Here is a 20,591-nt window from a genome sequence, read left to right on the forward strand (position 1 = left end):
AGGGAGGCCTTTGATTTCTGGGGTCCTTGGCTCTTCTATTATTCCTTTAATCTGAGTTTAGCCCTGCCCCACCTCCTCATCTCCACTCCTCCACCTCCCATGACTGCGAATTTTAAGAGAAGTGGGGGACTTAGGTCTTTAGATGGAGGCAACTCTGTGGCCAGCAACACGCTTGATACTTTTCCACGTTATGAAAGCAACCCTTGATACACGTAGTCTAATATGCCTCCATTTTATAGATGAGGAAACCTGATTCTCCAAGAAGTTAAACAACTTGCCTGGGGGCACAGATGCTGATCCAGAGGGATCAAAACCTTCTTGCTTCTTCTGTCACTCGGCGGCTCTCTCTGTCTTATTCTTTTGTGTATTCCTGAAACGATTAATGATTCATTTTGCAGACACTCAGCGAGGAATGTGTAGAATGTTTGCGTGAATAGAAATCCTCAGAACGCACAGCATCAAAGCAGCAGAGGCTGCTCTCCATCTCTTGTCCATCCTTCTGGATCTTCTTTGCCTGACAGCCCCACGGGGTGAGGAGACAGGCAGGTGGAGTCAATACTGATGAGCACTTTCAGGTAGACAGATGCATGAGGTCCAAAGAGATCCATCATTTGGCAGTGACCTGGCCTAAATTATGTCCCTAAGGGACCTCTTGGTGTGTGGGGGGGGGAGGTGGCGGGGGAGGGCACGTGAGTAATCACCCAGAGGGCTACAGGAAGGGGACAGGTGGCCATGGGGTGAAAGGACAGTTTGTCACCATAAACAAAAAGGTGCCTTCAGAGCAAGCTGAGAAAGTGTCATTCTCTTTAGAGTCTGAGGCTGGGACAGAACAGGGTCCCCAAGAATCTGCCCCCAAGCTGGGACCTTATCCGACTTGCAGGCTAACAAGTGAGCCTGCCACAGTTCCATGGCTGCTGGCAGAGGACGCGAGACTCATGGGTCAGTGACAAAGGACTTTACGACCCGTGGCACAGCAAGCAGCTAGAGCACCCCAAGCCCCCAGGCCCCAGTGGGGGCATCGCAGAGGGACCCAGGTGGACACCACGCATGCAGTGGGCCTGCGTTGCAACCGAGCAGCACTGAGCTCAGAAACCTTAGCAGCTGTACAGCGAAGCAGTAAGCAAGGCTACTTTCTGTCTGGGGACGGTGAGGGGGTGGGGGGGTGGGCACAGGGGACGAGACGTTACCGCATCCCTCAAGGCCACTCACTAAAACGCAACTCTGGAAAAGAGCCCGAAGAGCAGTCAGGGCCTTGCATTCCAAGCACATCCAACAGGACCGTGCAGAGAGGCTCACGTTCTCACTGTGATCGCCCCTCCCAATACTGACGGACCAGTCTCCTCACCGCCTCCGTCCACGGTGTGGTTTCTGTCTCCTTCCTCATTTCCAGCCCAGCTCCAGAGGGGCTGGCTCCCCCGGTCTCACCAACCCCCTCTATCTCACTGTGCACACGGAGCTCCCATGGAATACACAGCCACTCTGACAGTGGCCCTGAAATCCGGTGAACAGACCCGAGTCCTGCCCTTGGTGAACTTGGGAGACAAACTTAGGGTCTGTCTTATTCTGTTAAGAGTTGCTATAACAAAAATAACCATAAACTGGGTGGCTTATAAACAACAGAAATATGTTTACTACAGTTATGGAGACCAGGAAGTCCAAGATTAAGGTGCTAGCAGATTCTGCAGATTTGGGCCCATTTACTGGGGGCCCAGTTTCTTGCTGCGTCCTCCCATGGTGGCAGGGGCAAGGCAGCTACCTGGGGTCTCTTTTATAAGGGCACGAATGACACTCATGAGGGCTCAACCCTCATGATCTAAACATCCATCCTCTGTGGACAAACCTGCGGCCGGGATGAAGTGTAGGGGGCAGGGGTCTCATGTCCCTACTCTAGCCAGGCCCCCTCCTCCAGGCAGCCTCTCCCCTCCCTCTGCAAAGGGGCTAGTGATCTGCCGGCAGCAGGGCATGTAGCAGGAAGCTTTCCTGTCCTCAGCCTGCGGTGGGCTAAGAAATGCGCCCCAACCTCCACATCCATGTTCAGTCCCAGGACCTGAGCGGGACCTTGCACTGACCTGGGTGAGCAAAGCCCTGGTCACTCAGCTCACCCTGGTCACTCAGGTGGCCCTAAACACTGTCACAAGGGTCCTCACTGGAGAGGACAGACACACAGGGAGGAGGCCACGTGGCCCAGGGACCTGGCACCCAGTTGCTGCAGAGGCAGGAGGGGCCCTCCCCGGGGCCTCGGGCAGGAGCGCAGCCGGGCCACACCCGTGAACTAGTGAGTGTGAGCCTGTGTCGGTGTAAACGTGGGAGTGTGTGGATGTGGGTGTGTAAACACGCGTGTCAGTGTAATCGTGCAGTGTGCGTGTGTGAATGTGGGAGTGTGAGCATATTGTGCAGATGGAAACAGAAACAGAGAGACAGGAATTGAGTTTCAGTCTTTCAGGTGACAAAACTGCACGAGGTGTCAGATCTGAAGCCTCAAGACACCACCCTGCAGGAGGTCGCTCAGCTGGGGTCCTGGGTGGCATCAGGGATCTGTGACTCTGGACAGGACAGGCTACGGCGCTACCCTGGAGCAGAGCCCCCCTCCCAGGAGCCCTGGGATGGACAGGGACCTGCTGGCTGCACTGAGTCCATGAAGCTCTCAGCCCTGCCTGTTCCCACTGACTTCTAGCGAGTTTTGGGGCCTGGACTCCAGGTCTCCTCCTAAACGCTTAGGTCACCCTGCCCTGGCCGCCATCTCCCACGTCACCCATCACAGCAGAGATGGAGCCTCATGGGAGGCAGGTCCCTGGACCCGGATAGGAGCACAGCCCTCCCCGCTGGAGGGAACCGTCACTCAGGAGAATGGGCCTCCCGCGGGGATGGGCAGGCCACCCCTCACTCAGCCCAGATCTGCCCTTGTGCACATAAAGAGTCCTGGCCTGGCCCTTCTCTGACCCCATGGGTTTCCTGTGGGGCCATGTGGGGGCCAGAGTGGCCCAGCCCCATGCTGGGATCAGCCCTTCCCCTCTCCCCTAGTGCCTGGACAAGTGACATCACTCTAACTCCGGAGCAAAATTGAGGGAACCGTTTTCTAGACCCTGTCTGGCCTCCCCTCCCTTGGCCCAACTGATGGTCAGCCCCGGTCATCAGGGACCTGTTTACCGGGACACAGAACGCCCCGCAGGGCTCTGAGCAGTCAATTGTGGCCCAGAGGCCCCTGGCCTCAGAGGCAGAGCTGTGGGGCCCCAGCAGCCACAGAGGGCCTGCTCCCTGCCCCCAGGCCCGAGTCCCCATTGATTCTGGAGTGCCTGTGGGGTGCTCTGCCACTGGTTTGGGAAAGCCTGTGCCTTGAGTTTCCCTGGGGGACCCTGCTGTGTGTGGCAGGGCTGGTCTTCCTAGTAAAGCAATGGTACACTTCCTAAAGTGGGGAGACTCCAGGCAAGGGGCGCTCTTCCCTCGATGAAGCCTGTGGACAACAGACTGAGACAGCAGGACCCATGACGCAGGCAGATGGAGCCAGCAGAACGCCCGGCAGAGAGGCCAGTCCTCCCCTCTTACAAACTTTGTGCTTCTTGGCTCTGAACACAAGCCCGAGCAGTCCGTTCAGGGCATGGTGGACTGTGTAGAAGTCCCCGAAGTGACCAATGAGACACCCAGCCTCCAAGCACCAGAGAGCACTGGGGAGCAGCTTCAGCAGAGAGGAGGACCTGAAGGGAAACCTTCGTTCTTCAGAAAGCCTGGAGCTGATGGCCCGGGAAATAGCGAACTGGAAGCAGCGAGTCCAGAGAAAGAAAGGCTGGTGGAGGTGAACGCCCGAAGGGAATGGGCCCTGCAGGACAAGGTCACCCAGCTGGAGTCCCTGGCTGAGCACCTGATGAGGGCCACCCCGCCAGCCCAGGGACCTGGGAGATGGCAGGGGGCATGGCAGCACCAGAGGCCAGCAGGGCGCGAGGAGCAGCACAGAGCCCCTCATCCATCCCTCGGCCAGAAGGGGACCTGAAGCGGTCTGGGGTGACATCAGTGTCCCATCCAGGTCCTGAGCTGGAGCCTCAGGAAGAGCCAGACAAGTGGGGGAAGAAAAGCGGATGAGTGCAGAGCTGGCAGGACAAATAGCGCATCTGCAGGAGGGGGAGGCAGGTCTGCGGCAGGAGAACGCCAAGCTTGACGGTGACACCCAGCAGCTGCACCAGACTCCAGATGCTGCCCAGAGTCCACGTGGATTGCCCCATGCAGCTTCAGAAGTCGCGCCAGGAGGAAGCGTGCTGCTCAGGGCTGGAGAGGAAGCTGGCCACCGCTAGGAGACAGGTGACCTCCAAGCAACAGATCCGCAGTGTCTACAAGGAGATGGCCCAGGCCCTGGGCCAGCAGCTGGAGGAAAACCCTCCCCACCACCGGAAGGTCCTCTTCATTGAAAGAGCCCAGGAGAGCTGGATGGCTTCTGTGGGGATGGAGAGAAAGCTCCCGAAGCTGAGATGACAACCAGCACCACAGGCAGGCGCTGCGGGTCCAGGGCGACCCCTGGCCCTTCCCGCCCGGCCCTGGTGCTCCCGCTGCCCTGGCCGCTGACCCCAGGGGCCCGGAGGTGGGGGGCTCCAGGCATCAGGCCTCCAGCAAGAAGGAGGGTCTCCCTGTGAGGGCTCACCGCTCTGGGGTCACCTGCAGGCCCCTGAATTTTCTGTGGAAGCAGAAGAGCCTCTCCTCGAAAATCTCCCACAAGCGCTTCTGATGCAGAGTCCTGGGGACGCAGCGTGCACGTGGACTGTGGGCCAGAGGCGGGCAACACAGTCCTCCGCTCCGATTCCAGGGCATTCATGGTGAGAGAAGACGCTGGGACTCAGGACAGACCGTAAGACACGAACCTGCCGTGTGTGCAAGGGGCTCCGGGAAGACAGCCCAGCAGGCGGCCAAGGCAGGAGGGCGTCCCTCTGGGCCCCCTGGGAGGCTCTGACCCAATTCCTTGCAGGCGGGGCCTGGGCATCTGTATTTTTCCAAGTTCCCCTCCGGGTTCTGTGTGCAGCAGAGATGAGGGCAGGGCCCGGACCCATATTGAAGAGGCATGGTCTCCAGAGTCAGCGTCGGGGCCCTGTCTTCCCACGGCCCGTCTCCATAGCTTACATCTTTTTTTATTAAAAAGACTTACTTTTAGAGCACCTTTGAGGACACAGCTGAATTGACTGAAAGGTTCAGAGGGTTCACATCTATCCCCAGTCCTTACACACTCAAAACTCTCAACAACCCCAGCCGTGGCACACTCGTGACTTCAGTGACCAACATGTCACCACCAACCCCCAGAGTCCACACCGGTCGGGGCTCACTCTTGATGCAGTGACTTCTGTGCGTCTGGACAGAGGCCCAGTGTGACCCATGTGGGACCAGAGTGCTTCTGCCCCGAGAGGAGCTGCTGGGTTGTCCCCCACAGGGCACGTCCACCGGGAAGTACCCTCTGTGCTGCTGCCGGTCCCCCATCACATGGGCTCAGAGCTCATTAGCTATGGGGCTTTCAGTATCAAGGCCACAACCTGCGGGCTCACGGAGAAGGCTGCAATGGCAGCACTGCGCATCTCCCTTTGCGAGAGCGCTTTGATACTGGGGCCCCTCTGCGCCCCAGCAGCACCTGTGGGCTGGCGGGAGAGGAGGCTGCTCTGGCTGCTTGCTCCCAGCCCTCCCCCTCGTGCTCGCCAGCAGTGCAGCTCTCCAAGGTGGACCCAGGCTCTTCTGTGCACACTCCCAGCCCCCCAAAGGCTGCTTCTGCACAGTCAACCCCAGTTCTCTCCCCAGGTCCACTTTCTGAAGCCCGAGCCCCGGCACCCCGTCCCAACCCACTCCTGCTGCCTTACACCTCAGGTTAGGGGTCACAGGGACCTTCTGTGACGACTTCTCTCTGTCCTGCCTGCCAAGCGGCTGCTGCTGTCTCCTCTGAGGCTCTGAGGCTCCCTCTGTCCCCGATGAGCTGCCTGCTGTAGGGCGATTCTGGGGGGGCGGTCCTTTTCCTCCCTGGCCACTCCCTTCACCGGAGAGGAGGTCCTGTCCCAGTTTCCTTTTTAACTCCTACCCAGTTTGGGGAAGATTTTTCCTTGTAGTCCCTCTTGTACCACACTTCCTGTCAGAGCTCAGCAGGCATTCTGTGAGAACTGTTCCACATGCAGGTGCGCTTTTGATATTTGTGGGAGACGGTGACCCTCATGTCCTATTCCACCACCTGGAAGCCCCTCCCTGACACCAATTTCTAAACTGAATTCTTACTAAATACTGTTCCCACGTTCTCCACTTTATAAGCAGACGAGCTGAAGTATTTATGATTTGTGATTCTCCCAAGGAATCCCCTAATACCTAACAAAACGAACCTAAACACCTAAATCTGAATCAGGTCGTTCATTGATGTGATTCTCATGATTATATTTTCTCTTTTCAAAAAATACAGAAAAATGGACAATCTGCCAATTGTCCAGAATTAACACTATCATTTTAAAATGATATACAATTCTGGTTATTTTGGAAATGTGTGTCTGCACTACAAACAAAATACACAGCTTGCAATATACACACGTTTTACTTTCTACCATGATAAAGACACCTGATCAGCAGAAAAGGGAGCTTGGTCCTATGCAGACATGAGTCTCCCATAGTGAGCAGCAGAAGAGTGCAGAAGGTAAAAACAAAAAAGGAACTTGTGGTAAAAAATTTTAAAAAGGAGATTAAAAAGATTATACTGAATAGCACAGGGTAATATATACAAGATCTTGAGGTAGCTCACAAAGGAAAAAAAATGTGACAATGAATATATATACGTTTGCGTATAACTGAAAACTTGTGCTCTACACAAGAATTTGATACAACATTATAAAATGACTATCACTCAATAAAAAGAAAAAGGAATATATGGCCTTTTAGTTAAAAAGCTCTAAATTCTGTTCATCCATAATCCCTTTCTGCTGTTCACCCCCACCCATGATCCATGTGTGTAGTTTCTCAGTCAGCTATTCCAGGTTTTAAATAGTTTGTAAATTTTCACTTTCTACACACTTTATCATCGACTTGTGATTTTGTAATTAAAGCGTTTTAGTTCCCTTCTCTGTTCAGCTGTTAATGCTGAGATTCATATCTAGTTTTATAAGCTTCTCCTTGGGTTTGTTTTTTTTTTTTTTTGGCTCATGAATTTTTTTGTTTGTCATGGAAATGTAAGAAGGGAATATTAATACATTTCAATTTAGTTCTGTAATGTCAGGAATTTTTCAAAAAAATTTAAAGATGACTGGAGCTAAATAAATATATAAATACATTCATTCTAATCAATGCTCCCTGACTTGCTACCTTTGTAATCCTGAACAAGTTCTGAACAAGTTTATTAACTGCTCTGCTGTGGGTGTGGTAGAATAAAGAAAGGGTTCACTAGTAGCCAGACCTTGCCTTACTGAGCTTCATCTCCATTTTTCACAAACTGAAGGACTGTGGCAACCCCAACTGGAACAAATCTACTGGCACCATTTTTCCAACAGCATTTGCTCACTTTGTATCTCTGGGGAACATTTAAGTACTTCTCACACTCTCTCCAACTTCCTCATTGCTATTATATGGAGGTGGGAAGCCCCATGAAAAGACCAACAGGACCCACAGGCAGGGCCACTACTTTCCGCTGGCACCATCCTGTCCCCTGGCCTGGCGGCATTCTCTCGCTTTTGTGCTTCTGTAAAACAGCTTGCTTCTAGGAAAAGAAAACTTATCCCTAAGAGTCTATTGGTTCCCAAAGCTCACTCCTGATTGGTCCATTTCTGACACCTCATTTGCACATGGTACGAAAATGGAAACCTAAAACTCTATAAAAGCCTATAAACGGGTCCAGAGCTTGGAGTGTGAACTCCTCTGAGCACGCCGGCGTAATAAACCCGAGTTCTCCAACCCTCCAAGTGTCACTTGGTCTCTCGCCGGGATTCAGGCTGCTGTAACACTTTGCTGTAACAATAGTTCTTACGGTGATCTGTGACCAGTGATCTTTAATGTTACTACTGCAGAAAGCTTACAACTCACTGAAAGCTCAGATGATGGTTAAAGCGTTTTCTAGCAATGTAATATTTTAAAATTCAGGAATGTACATTTTTTTAAGACATAATGCTACTAGACAATTAAGAGACTACAGGATCGTTTAAACACAACTTTTATATGCACTGGGAAAAAAAAATTCCTGTAACTAGCTTCACTGCTTTATTGCAGTGGTCTAAAACTAACCCACAATGTCTCCAAGGCCTGCCTGTAGGCCATGTACAGAGCAGAGGAGGAACCCACGGGACCCACGGGCCGTAAGGCTGGAAGCAGGCTTCAGCAATATTTGGGGAGAGGTCTTCAACTATGTGACAGAAGAGTCAGTACTCAACTCACTACAGAGACAAGATCTTAACCACAATAAACTAGTTAAAAATTTTGAACACAACTGTTGAGGGTATCTGAATATGAAAAAGTGGATTCTGGAAGCCTTTTCAGCCCCCTGAAGATTCTCCCTTATTATCAGAGCAGGAGGACATGGACAGAAATAAAATTGGGCAGCAGACACCTAATCTAGCACAAAACTGCACACACAATGTGCTCTCAGGAGGTCACTGCTTGGGGATGAAGCAGAGCTTAGGGAGCCAGGACTCAAGGTAGGATCCTCGTTTCATTTTGACCTGCTTGGTTTGTAGTAAAACTTCAGTTCCCGTCTCCTGTCCCAGCAGGGATCTGTCATAATGCGGTCATGGCGCTAGCCACTCACCTGCATTAACGTGCAGTAGATTCCAGCCACACCGTGGGCCACGCCAGCATACTGCTTCCTGCGACACTGATACAACAGGGGACGGCACTCAGCCTTCTTTTCATCCCTCGATGAAGTCTTGCCTGATTCAATAACAGCATCAACTACCTACGGAGATGAGGCAGAGTAAGTCCAAAAAACTTAAATCTGTTTTAGTCTAATTAAAAACAACAACACGTCTTCATATAGACAGGTGAGTTAATATAAAAATCTTTAAACAGTAGCCAACACCGTTATTTTTACTTTATAAATTAATAAGTACAGGCAGAGAGAAATCAGAAGACAATCTCACAATAGGAAAAGATATTAAGAAGTAGAACCAAGAAATCAATAGGTCTTTGTATGGCAGTTTACTAGAGTCTAGAAAAACTTCCTAGAAAACTCCCCTACACTTAGTTGCTTTGTAGTTTCAATGTTTTCCCCAAAAGATTGGAAAGTACAGTCTGCCCTCCGCATCCACTGCGGGTTCCACATCCACAGATTCAACCAACCTCAGATCAAAAAATATTGGGGGGGGGGGGAATCCAGAAGGTTCCCAAAAGCAAACCTTGAATTTACTGCACATGTGCAGCTATTTACCGAGCACTTACATTAGGTATTACAAGTAATCTAGAGACGATTGAAAGTACAGGGGAGGGTGTGGGCAGGTTATATGCAAGTACGCCACTTTACATAAGCGACCTTAACACCCCAGGAAGCTGGTATCTGAGAGGATCCCTGGAACCAATCCCTAGCGGGTGCTGAGAGGTGACTGCACATCTTCCAAGGAACTGGCTTTTTCCTGAAAGGCTAAGGAAATGACGTGTATTACAGGATTCTAGTTAGATCAAAAGAACGTCACATCTGTAATGATTCTGTGGCAAAGACACTAATTGTTTCCTCATATCCTCTCCCCCATATACTTCTGGTAACTATGCTCCAAGTTTTAGCTGGGCATCTGGCCTCTGAGATACAGACAGCTAGACACAGTCATCTGACTGAGGTCTGGAAGTGGGATGTGAGCAGAAGGGAGGTGGGCAACTTCTAGTCAGCCTCAGAAAGGAAGGTGCTCACCGTCCACTTCCTCACCACCCCAGGGACTGCAGGTGCTCGGCTGGCTTTGGTCATGCAGAGAAGGGCACGGCCCTACAGTAAGGTGGAGCGAGGCAGAAGTAGCATATTCGCCTGGACTGCCCAGCTGTTCAGAGACCTCGTGAAAGAGAAATAAACATTTTATCTTCCTGAAGCTGTTGTTGTTTGGTTCTAGTGAAAACAGCTGAATTAATACAGACATAATTTCTAAAAAAAAAAAAATCCCTGATAAGAAAAAAGAAAAGGGGCTGTTTATTAATCTTATGAATGCCTTAGGAAATCACTCCCAGCTAGGAGCAGAGTCCAGCCACTCCTACAACCCTAGGCAAGCAGCCAGGTGGCTGGGCGAAGACGCGGCAGGCGGTAGGATCCCACAGCACCTCTCTGATAGCTGCCTCACGCAGGGCGCTGGGACCCATCTCCAGACTTCACGTAGAGTAAGGCATACACATAACCTGCCTGTCCACACAGCAGCTTGTCGGGAAGGCCAGAAACCCGGCAGACGATAGTTCTCTGGAGCTGCAAAGGTCGACCCCGCAAGAAAAATTGTTTTCCCAGAGAATGTCTAAAATAACTGTTCCTGAAGCTGCAAGTAACCCTATCACTTTAGAAATTATCTATTATTTACTATTAATTTACATCTAGTTTTTAAAAATACAAAAAAAAACCCCACACGCAAAACAAAAGCTTCCCCTCTACAAAACCAAATTTCTCTCAGATCTCAGTTAATAACAAAACATCTTTCTGTTCAGAAGTTCTACATTTATATCTAAAATGTGTGAGATATATACATATGAATCATGTAAGATGTCCTAAATCATGTAAGATAGTCAATTTTGAAATCCAGAAATACAAGGAAATGATTTAAAACCTTAACCAAAATGTTACCAAAATGTAGCCAATGCTTGGAAATTACCTTCAGTCATCTCATCCTTAACAAACATTAATTGACTGGCACCTGCCAGACATGCTTCCAGACCATGGCAGTGCGCCCTGATTTCAGCTGTTTCAAGAGAATAGGAACCAATAGGCGCAATAAAAGTTCACAATCTCTAATTGTTTCATAGACAATTACAGTGCACCTAAGGCGTACAAGCTAATTTTCGTGCATTGAAGGCAACCAAGAATTACTTACGAGAAACCATGTTTCATGCCCCCTCAAATTAAGGCAAACACATGCCTGGACATAAAGGGAGCATGTGATCGAGATTAGTACACAAGCTCCTAACTTCTTGCAGAGACCTGTTTGCAAGAGTAGATGAATTAAAAATTAATTTTGTTTTTGAATCTCTTTCTACAGCAAGACTGAGGATTTGGAGAAAATACTTTCGGCTTTAACAACTCACTTTGGGACTTGCAATCACTTTTTAGTTTATGATATGACACGCTCTGACGACAAGGGGCCGGCACCTCCACCGAGGAAAGTGGCCCCCCACCCCCAGGCCATGCAGATTCCGAAGTGTTCTCTTTATGGTCCAGGGGTCGGAGCAGATAGGGCTGGTCACAAGTGATCGGGTGCAGCTGCAGGCACAAAAGGGCTATGCCTGCAAGGATTCCCCCGCCCGAAAAGAAAAGCATGACTGCCTTTCTTTTTTACCTTCAAGACATAATCTTATGATTAAAGGAAAAGCCTCCATAAAGCCTATGTTTCTGAAGGAGCAACATCAAACGAATTATGTATGTTTCCTAAAGAAAAAACAAAAAACCCTCGGTAGGACAAAGTTAAAAGAAGTGTAAAGGTGTTATCGCGCTCATTATTCCGAAAGAGACGCGCCGCCTCCAGACACGGGAAGCACAGCCCTACCACCTGCCTGTGTCCCCAGCCCCGCAGGGCCACGCCGCCCGGGAAGGACTGCAGCTCCGCGCCCGGTCCCCGGAGCCCCCGCCGCGGGACCCAGGCCGCACCCCGGGCGCAGCGCGCGGCGCGGCGGGTCACGCGAGCCACCCGGGCGGGGGACGGGGGAGCGGCGCGGGGCGGCGGGCGGGCGCCACCACCGCCGCCGGCGCCCTCAACCCCACCGCCGCCCAGCGCCCCGCGCGGCCCGAGTCCACCCCGCCCCCCGGCCACCGGCCGGCGGCCGCCACTCACCTTCCCGTCGCTGTGGAAGGGGAGGCCCGGCTCGTCGCGGGTGGGCACGGGGCGAGCACCTGGCGGCCCCTCGCGGCGGCCTCGCAGACCGGGAAGGGGCTGGGGCACGCCCGCTCCTCCAGGCCCGCGCCCCCGCCCCGCTGCCGCTGAAGCCTCCGGGGTGCGGCTTCGCCCCGCCAGCCCCGCTCACTGCCCCCCGTGGGGACGCGCGCTACGGCGCGCGAGCGGGGACAAGCCTCCCCCGAGGCGCTCGGGCCGGGCCGCGGGCGGGGGGGGGGGCGGGGGGCGGGCACACAGGGCTGCGGCGGGCGCCCCGGCCCGGCCTGGCCCGGGACCCGCCCTCCTGGAGGCTGCGGTGGACTCTGCGTCCCCGGGGCGCCGCGGTACCGGGGTCCCCTCCGCGGAGGATGCTCCCGCCGGCGGGTGGCCTTGAGAATGGGTAGGGTACAAGCGCCATCACCCCACCTCCCAGCCCAGCGCCCACCCTCCTCAACCTAAGGCAAAGCCCCTTCCTCAACTGTCAACGTCGGCCAGGATTCCCAAGGAGACAAAGTGCATGTGCTCCTCCCCCCCACCCCGCCATCCGCAGAGAACACGCTACAGTGGTGGACACAATTCCGAACTGCTGGGGGCTGGGCACCCGGGCGCCCTCAGGCCCCAGAGAGTCAGGGCAGTGGAGTGGCCCTTACCTCACCCAAGTCAGCGATGGTCTCATTCAGGGGGCGCAGAAACTGCACCCCCACGTTGCTGTCATCCAGCTGGATGTAGAAGTCGTTGAACTTGGGGATGGAGGTGAGCATGACCCCCACCTGCGAGCAGGACTGGCAGTAGAGGACCTGGGGGTCAGAGGTCAAGTCAGCCACCAAGGCCGAAGCAGTAACCAGAGCAGCATTCAGGGCTGGTACTGGGGACAGGCCCCACCGGGAGTCCCTGCCAGGGCGACCAGGATGGGCTGGGATCCCGCGCCACACAAGGAGGGGGCTCGGAGCATCCAGGCCTCCGCTAGGGTATCCAGCTCACAGCTGAGAGCACAGGCCCCTGTTGGGTGGGGGAAGCACCCAGGAGGTAGGCACTGCTCTGGGAAAACGAACCGCTCTGGACACCCCCAGGCCCAGCAGGATGAGAGATGAGTCCTGGAGCTACTTCAGGCCAGAGCTGGTCCAGCTGAGCCTTGGTGTTTGTGCCTATAGGACCTTAAAACCCAGCCTGAGCCTCTATTTTTGAGTCAGCTTTTCTAAGCCCTGCGCTGTGCTGCTGGGCTGGTTTTGGAGCTTCACCTCCAGGTCATGGCCCCAGATCTCACTGAGCACAGAGGAGGGAATGAACCACCAGCCCTGCAGCCAGACGGGCAGGGCCAGGCCAGCCACACAAACTCAGCCGAGAGGGGGTGCCACTCAGGACAAGCTGGCCTTGAAACAGTGCTTTCCCCCTTGTGGTTTCCTGAAGCCTGATCTCCTGCCTTGTGGGGCTGGTGACTGTTACGCTGTCTTCCAGGATCAAAGGGGAGGACACAGTAGTTCTGGGCACCTGTCAAGCCCACGTCCCAGTAGCCTCTGATGGCCCAGCCTCTGCCCTGCCCTTAGGGATGGGCAGAGGGGGCCTCCCATCCTTGGTGCAGCTGAGGGCTTGGAAATGGCCACCCTCTGTGATGTTAGGCAGCGGGGAGTGTCCCTCTGGGTCAGACTCCCAGCTGCAGCCCTGCAGCCCCCACCAGACCAGCTCGGCTTGGAGGAGCACCCTGCTGGGTCTCAGGGCCCGGGAAGCAGCTGCCATGCGGGCTGCACACTCACTGTGTTCCGGGGGCTGGACATGAGGAAGTGCTGGGTGACGTGGGCCGGCAGGAGGTTGAAGAGGATCCTCTTGTTGTCCAGCTTCACCCTCTCCACGTCGTCCCGCTCCTCTCTGCCTGGGGAGGACAGGATCCTCCATTAGCCATTCACCTGCCCATCCAGCTTCGTTCACTCACTGGACAACCCGCCCCCTGACAAGATTCTCTCCTGGGCCAGACTCTGAACTCTCTTCCAACTGGGCCCTGACTTTGGGGCATCCGTCTTCCTTTCCACATTGTCCAGTTTGAGCAAGAACCCTGCTGAGCCAATTTAACCAGACACCCATCCCTGATATCCGATGGGGTTCCTCATCTCCCACCCTCCCCAGGTGATGTCCGATCATCTTGGCCCGTCCTCAGCTTGAATCCTGCTAGATCAGCTTAGAAACCCCTCACCCCTGCTGTCTCTCTTAGTAACTGTGCAACCACTGCCCCAGCTCTGCCCTTGGCTGTAAACACCCACTTGCCATTGCTTATTTAGGGCTGAGCCTCGTCTATCCCCACTGCAAGGCCCCACTGTAGTGGTCCTTACACCTAATACAACGGTCCTGAGTAACGCCTGCCTCACCATCTTTAATAAGAGTTCTGAATCATTACACCTGTAACATGTTTCTTTCTAATCATCCACACTAACTGCCAAATGTACCCACGATCTACACCAGGCTCATCTCCATGCCCCCACTAGGCAGAGTGAATAGATCAATGGTAGGGCCCAGAGAATCCACAAAATTCTGGATAAATCACCACCCTGATCAGTTGGAACTTTCAAAAGACAACGAGGGTCCAGCCCCCATTTCCAGGGTCTACTGCAGCCACGTTCTGGGGACCAGATGCTGGAAGCAGCCCTTTCTGGGGCACGTGCCCACTCCCAGGGCACACAGGGCCCCCAGCATCTCTGATGCACCTCCAGAGCACAGCCAGGCTCACTGGGAATGCCGGAAGCCAAGCAGTGGCCCCTCCGTTAGCTCCCGTGTCCTCTGGACTCTCTCCCCCTCCAGCAGGACTCCATCTCTCGGGGCACCAAGACAAGCAGAAAGCTGCAGGGGCCTGGGAAGGGCAGGAGTGAAGACCTGGGGCCAAAGGAGCTCAGCCAGGCACCGACTCCTGGAGCGGAGGATGAAAGCCGGCAGGTCTAACCAGGCGGCTGAGGTAGAGCAGACGGCAGGTGCAGCCTGAATCCCGGCCGGCTGGCCTCCTGGCTACAGGGCCTGGCAGAGACTAACGCGACCAACAGTCACGGCCCCACCCACCGGCCGCCGTGTCAGCTCAACAGGCGCTGCTGATGAAGCGCGGAAGGCAGCCTGGAGCCGGACGCAACCCTCAGGAATGGGGCCACCGGGCTGGCTGTCAGTGGCCCTCCCTGGCTTCCACATCTAGCACTTGGCCGGAGCCATGAACCGAGCTCAGTATGGAGAACATTCCTAAGTGTGCACCAGCCTTACAGAGACAGCAAGCTCTTGGTTGCAGTGTGATGCCATGTTGATGGCCTGTGACCCTGCCATCAAAACCCACACGAGGCAGCCAGCACAGCCTGGTCTATGTCCCACCTTGTGGCTGTGTACCTGCTCCAGTTTCCACATCATAAAATGGTAAAAGATGCCCATAGAGGCGCCATTCCTACGTATCAAGGGGTGAGGAGGCTGCGTGAAACCTCCTAAGATGTGAGGAGTGTCACCTATTTTTGATGTCATTATTGTCATAACAGCAGTTGAGCTGGTCGGCTTCATGCTGCTGGAGTTCGTATCATGATTCTACCAGTTAAAAGCAAGCACCTGAGATCCCCAAAGGTGGACGTGAGGGGGCCTCAGGCCGCAGCTGCCGGGGTGAGAGGGCCTGACTGGGAGCCCCAGGCTCCTCCAGTGCGTTTTTGGGGAAAACAACACAGGTGGGCCAGGGAGTCATCGGTCACCAAGGAGGCGCATACAGGATGACTTTCACCCTGCTCCTTAGAGCGTGCAGACAGGTGGCAGGGGAGGGCCAGAGGAGGAACCCAGGAGCCACAGGACCCGGCTCCGATGATCGTGGGCTCTGCAGACAGGAGGACACAGCCGGGCACGGGGTCTGAGGTCAGTATCTGTGGACACAGCCTTGTGGGAAGCAAAGCCTCAGAAGGGACCTGGGGCCTCTCCTAAGATGTGTAATTATTTTCCTGTAACACGTGTGCCCTGGTAAGACACACAAAATGGTTTTACTGAAGGATGAGATAAAGAGAAAGCAAACATTTTTAAAGTAACAGTTTTATTAGTGGCACAAATTTTTTTCTCCAAAATGTTAATAGTAGTGATATTTTAATGAATTCAATGTAATTGAATATGATTCAACTTAAAAAAAAATCTTGGTGGATCGCTTTGCAATAAAAAGCTTTGGTTCTAAATTTAGTTTATTTCTTTATTAAAATTTTTTTTTATTTTTTACTTTTTTTTCAGTTTATTTCAATTTATTTACAATTTATGTAGATGTATGGGCTATCAGACTAGCTCTCTTCCTAAATAATCATCTACTTTTTATTCCTTCCAAGGAGGCAAAGGCTTTTGTTGCAGTGTGACTGATAAAAAGCCTATCTTCTTACAAACTAAGCAGAGGTTGTATTGTTATATTTTTAACAAGTAAGCTGAAAATCCACTGAAATTCTCTTTTGTAAGATTTTTCCAACCACCCAGGAAGTCGATACGGAGTTGTTGGGGGCAACATACGTTCTACCTGTGGACAAAGTCACACGACAGAGACGCAGCCAACAGGGTCTCCTTCAAAGGGCATCTCCCTTCCCACCTGTCACAAATCTGACCTCTGACTCGAAGCGACAGATTATGCGAGCTTCCGTGTCTGACATTATTCACCGAGTGCATCTTATCGACAGCTGTGTGGCATCTTATTGACAGCTGTGTGGCATCTCAGAGGGGCTCCCAGGCTGGTAAACAGAACAGAGCAGAACAGAACACAGCACAACCCGACAACTGTCCGCTACGCTGACGTAGGTGACTGGTGAGCCGCTGAGCCCCACAAAGTGCTGCCAAGTTTTCAGTCCAACCAACCAAGCCAGCAGCCCTCGGGTCAGCACCTGGACTCCATGACAGCTCACTGAAATGAACAGCTGAGTCAGGGCGGCAGCAGCCTCGCTCTGCCTGGACAGTCACGTCCCTGCCTCCGTCCTAGAAGTGACATCTGGCCAGAGTCACAGCACCCCGGCCAGCTCATTCTTCAAGTATTAGGAAACAACATTGCTTGATTTTCAGGCACACTCACTATGACTACACCTTCTGATGCTGTTGCACAGTGTTCTCCAGAGCAAGAGACCAGCGGGACAGGCAGAGACGCACAGGGAAAGGCTGATGGGTGGTGGCTGGCCCACGTGGTGATGGAGGCTGAGACGTCCCCCCACCTGCCATCTGCAAGCTGGAGAGCCAGTGGTGTAGCTCAGCCCAGCCCGGAGGCCTGAGAACCAGCAGTGCTGAGGGCAGAGACCAACGTCCCAGATCTTGCCGTCAGGAAGGGGGGGGCCCCGAATTCTCCCTTCCTCCAACTTTCTGTCCTATTCAGGTCCCCCTCAGTGGATTGGAGGAGGCTCACCCACATTAGGACTCTGCTCTACTGAGTCCACATTCAAATGCAAAAAACAAAAATCTCTTCTGCAAATACCCTCCCAGACACACCAGGATAACATTTAGCCAAATAATTGGGTGCCTCAGGGTCCAGTCAGGTCGACACATAAACCAACCATCACGAATCTCTTCTTCCAAAACCCCACTGTGCCGTCTCCTGTGCCTTCTGGGGTGCACACACCCTCTTCGAGGGTACCCAGGCTCTGACAACCATCTCCTCCTGGGGAAGCATAGAGAGGGAAAGGACCTTTCCACAGCACACAGAGCAGTAGGGACAGAGGGTCGTCAGCCCCCAAGTGAAAAGAATTTGGCCTCTGACTCTGGGGCCAAATCAGCCCTCACTGCCTCCCTTTCATCATTTATTCTCACTTGAGGACAAGGCACCATGAGACGTGCACACGGACAGAGGTGCATCAGCTGGACAGGTGATCAGGGATGGTGCTGGTCTCCACAGAGAGCGGCTGCCTAGCAGAGGGGACACGCATGGAGATTCGGGGTGGGCCAGGCTGTTCAGGCTGCACAGGGCACAGGCGTCCAGGGGCACCCCCAGCCCACTGTCAAGAGGGTGAAACATGGGGAGGTGGGGTCAGAGGAACACAGATAAAGATGACAGCAGACTTGTCATTAAAAGCAATGCCAGACAAAGGACAGTGGAACAGCATCTTTAACATACTGAAAAGAAAAAATACCATCAGTGCAGACTCTCAGCCCAGCAGAAGCATCTTTAAACCATGAAGGCAAAATGGAGACTTTTTCAGACACACAAGAACCGAAAGAATTCATCATCAACAGATCTGTGGGACATTTTAAAGCAGGTCCTTCAGGCAGAAGGAGGATGACACCAGAGAGAAGCTTGGATCCACTCAGAGAAATAAAAAGCACCAGAAATCATAAGTATGTGGGTAAACCCAAAATACTCGTTCTTATTATAATGTAGCTTTAAAATAGAATTTAATGTTTATAATGGAAATAATATTATATTGGGGGTTATAACATATGTACAAATAAAATCTATGATGACGTGAACGGCAAACATATAAGATGGGAGAAGACAAAGTATATACTGTTTGCTAAGATTCTTACACTGTATGTGAGATTGTACAATACCAGCTGAACACAGACAATGAATGATAAGGATCCATTAAAATAATAAAACAATCACAGCTAATAAGAGAGAAAGAAAGAGATTTAAGTGGAATAACAAAAATATTTAATTAACTGAAAATAGGCAGAAAAAGAGGAAAGAGAAAACAAAGAACAGATGGACAGATGAGACAAACAGAAAACAGCACCATGGTAAATTAAAATCCAGCCACATCAATAATCACATTAATTGTAAATGGTTTGAACAGCTCAACTGAGAGGAAGAGATTTGGAAACTGGATTAAAAGGCAAGATCCAATTGTATGTTGCTTACAAGAAATCCTTTAAATAAAAGGATGCAAATAACGTTAACAGTAAAATGATGGACAGCGATATAACAAGAGAATTAGATTCCCTGTATTACTATCAGACAAAGGAGACGGCAGAGTCAAATGTCTTACCTGGGGAAAAGAGAATCTTTTTTAAGTAAGAGGAACAAAAGTTTCAATGTATCAAGAGGACACAATCCTAAACGCATATACACCCAGTAACAGATAAAACAAACACAAAGCAAAACCTGACAGAACTGCAGGAAGTCCCATCCACAGGTATAGCTGGAGACTCCAACACCATTCTCTCAGAAATTGATAAAATGAAGAGAGCAAGTCAGCAAGGGCAGAGAAGACCTGAAGGCAGCGATCAGCCAGCCTGATGTAACTGGCATTTATAAAACTCCATCCAGCAGCGACAGAACCTCTCCCTGGCTAACTCCTCCCAAATCTCCATGACTCCATCAGGCATTATCTCTACAGGCTGATCTCACCGACCTCGGGGCTGGGCCAGGCCGTGGGCACTATCACTGTTCTGGAATCATCTGGGGCTGACACAGTTACTCCTTTACCAGCCTCTGGGCACTTGGGGCAGGGTTACATCCCACCACATGGTGTCCCGCCCAGGGCCCAGTGTGGCCCAGATGCTCCATAAGCATCTGCTGGATGGAGCCGGGGTCGGTGGGGGGGGGGGACGACACCCGGCACGTGGGTGCAGAGAGAGCTGCCACAGGCTGTGCGCGCACTTCCCGGCAGGGTGACGCATCTGGTTTCCCTTGAGAGGGGGACATTCACTGACGTTCCGGTCTGTGGGCATTTCCCTGGCACCGTGCTGTGGCACACAGCTGTGATTCAAGCCGGAAGCATCGTCCCCAGGGAGGGATGTCTGTGGAGATGCACTCACCCCAGCACCCCAGGGGAGACCCCAGGCCCAGGAACAGACAACAGGATGAACACCACACACGGCACTTCGGATGTGAAAGCAGGGTCGTGGGCTGTGTAGCGTGCAATTCCTGCAACCCTGAGGACTACTTCACTGGCACGTGTGTGCAGAAAGGAGGCTTGGGAAGGGGAGTGACTGGAGGAAGACACGCGGCAGGCCTCAGCTCGGCCCAACCACGGGGAACTGTGCCGGCCCTCCCTCCGAGTGCCAAGAATGGCAGCTGCACAACTAGGAATTCCCTTCGGAACAAGTGTTCATCGGTAGAGAAAGAAACTGCCCTGCTACAATCAATTGTAATGGCCATCATTATTATGCACTGAGTTCAAAGAAAAAAATCACTGGAGCAAACAGCATTTCGAGAGTTACAGATGAAGAGGTTGAGGAAGTCATTAGGAGGGAAGAGCCCATGTTCACTTAGGTCTGCAGGACCAGCCAGATCTCAGTAAATAACCCACTGAGTCTCTGGTCTGGAAATTCTGCGGTAGTCTGAGGCACGCTGATGCTTGCCTGCCGTGCTTAAATATCCGGGGAGGAAAATGGGCCCAGTTTTGAAATGTTCTCGTTTCGCAGTGTTTACAGGAAAGGGAGGAGTTTCTTGTTATACATCCTTGGAAAAATAGGTCAGTGTGTTCAGTGTCGGCAGCCCTTCCCGTGACAAGGGGGTCTCTCTGGCCCTGCACTCCCAGGAAAGCTCACTTCACGGTGAAGCTGGGTGTCCAATGGGTACCGCTGGCAAAAGGTCCCAGGGCAGGGTCAGCCACTGCACTTAGTCAGACTTAAAGGGACACCGATGCCAAGAGCAGCCCTTGTCAGCCCAGATGAGAGAAAAATGCCTGCTTTTGGGGGAAGTGGTGTCCCAGGCTGGGGGAGCCAAGAGCCGGG

At 52.6% G+C, this 20,591-nt stretch overlaps 1 protein-coding gene across 1 annotated transcript in view; it reads right to left on the bottom strand.

Moving 5' to 3' along the window:
* Positions 1–20,591, bottom strand: part of LOC140690902 (adenylate cyclase type 2-like) — a 101,917-nt gene that overhangs the window by 19,744 nt on the left and 61,582 nt on the right. The window contains exons 4-6 of the mRNA XM_072953053.1: positions 13,718–13,833; positions 12,617–12,763; positions 8,729–8,875 (exon numbers count right to left, since the gene is read on the bottom strand). Of these exons, the coding sequence (XP_072809154.1) occupies positions 8,729–8,875; positions 12,617–12,763; positions 13,718–13,738 (315 nt within the window). The 5' untranslated portion in view covers positions 13,739–13,833. The remainder of the gene's footprint in view (positions 1–8,728; positions 8,876–12,616; positions 12,764–13,717; positions 13,834–20,591) is intronic.

Source organism: Vicugna pacos, chromosome 3 (genome assembly GCF_048564905.1).
Source record: "Vicugna pacos chromosome 3, VicPac4, whole genome shotgun sequence".
Classification (NCBI taxonomy): Eukaryota; Metazoa; Chordata; class Mammalia; order Artiodactyla; family Camelidae; genus Vicugna; species Vicugna pacos.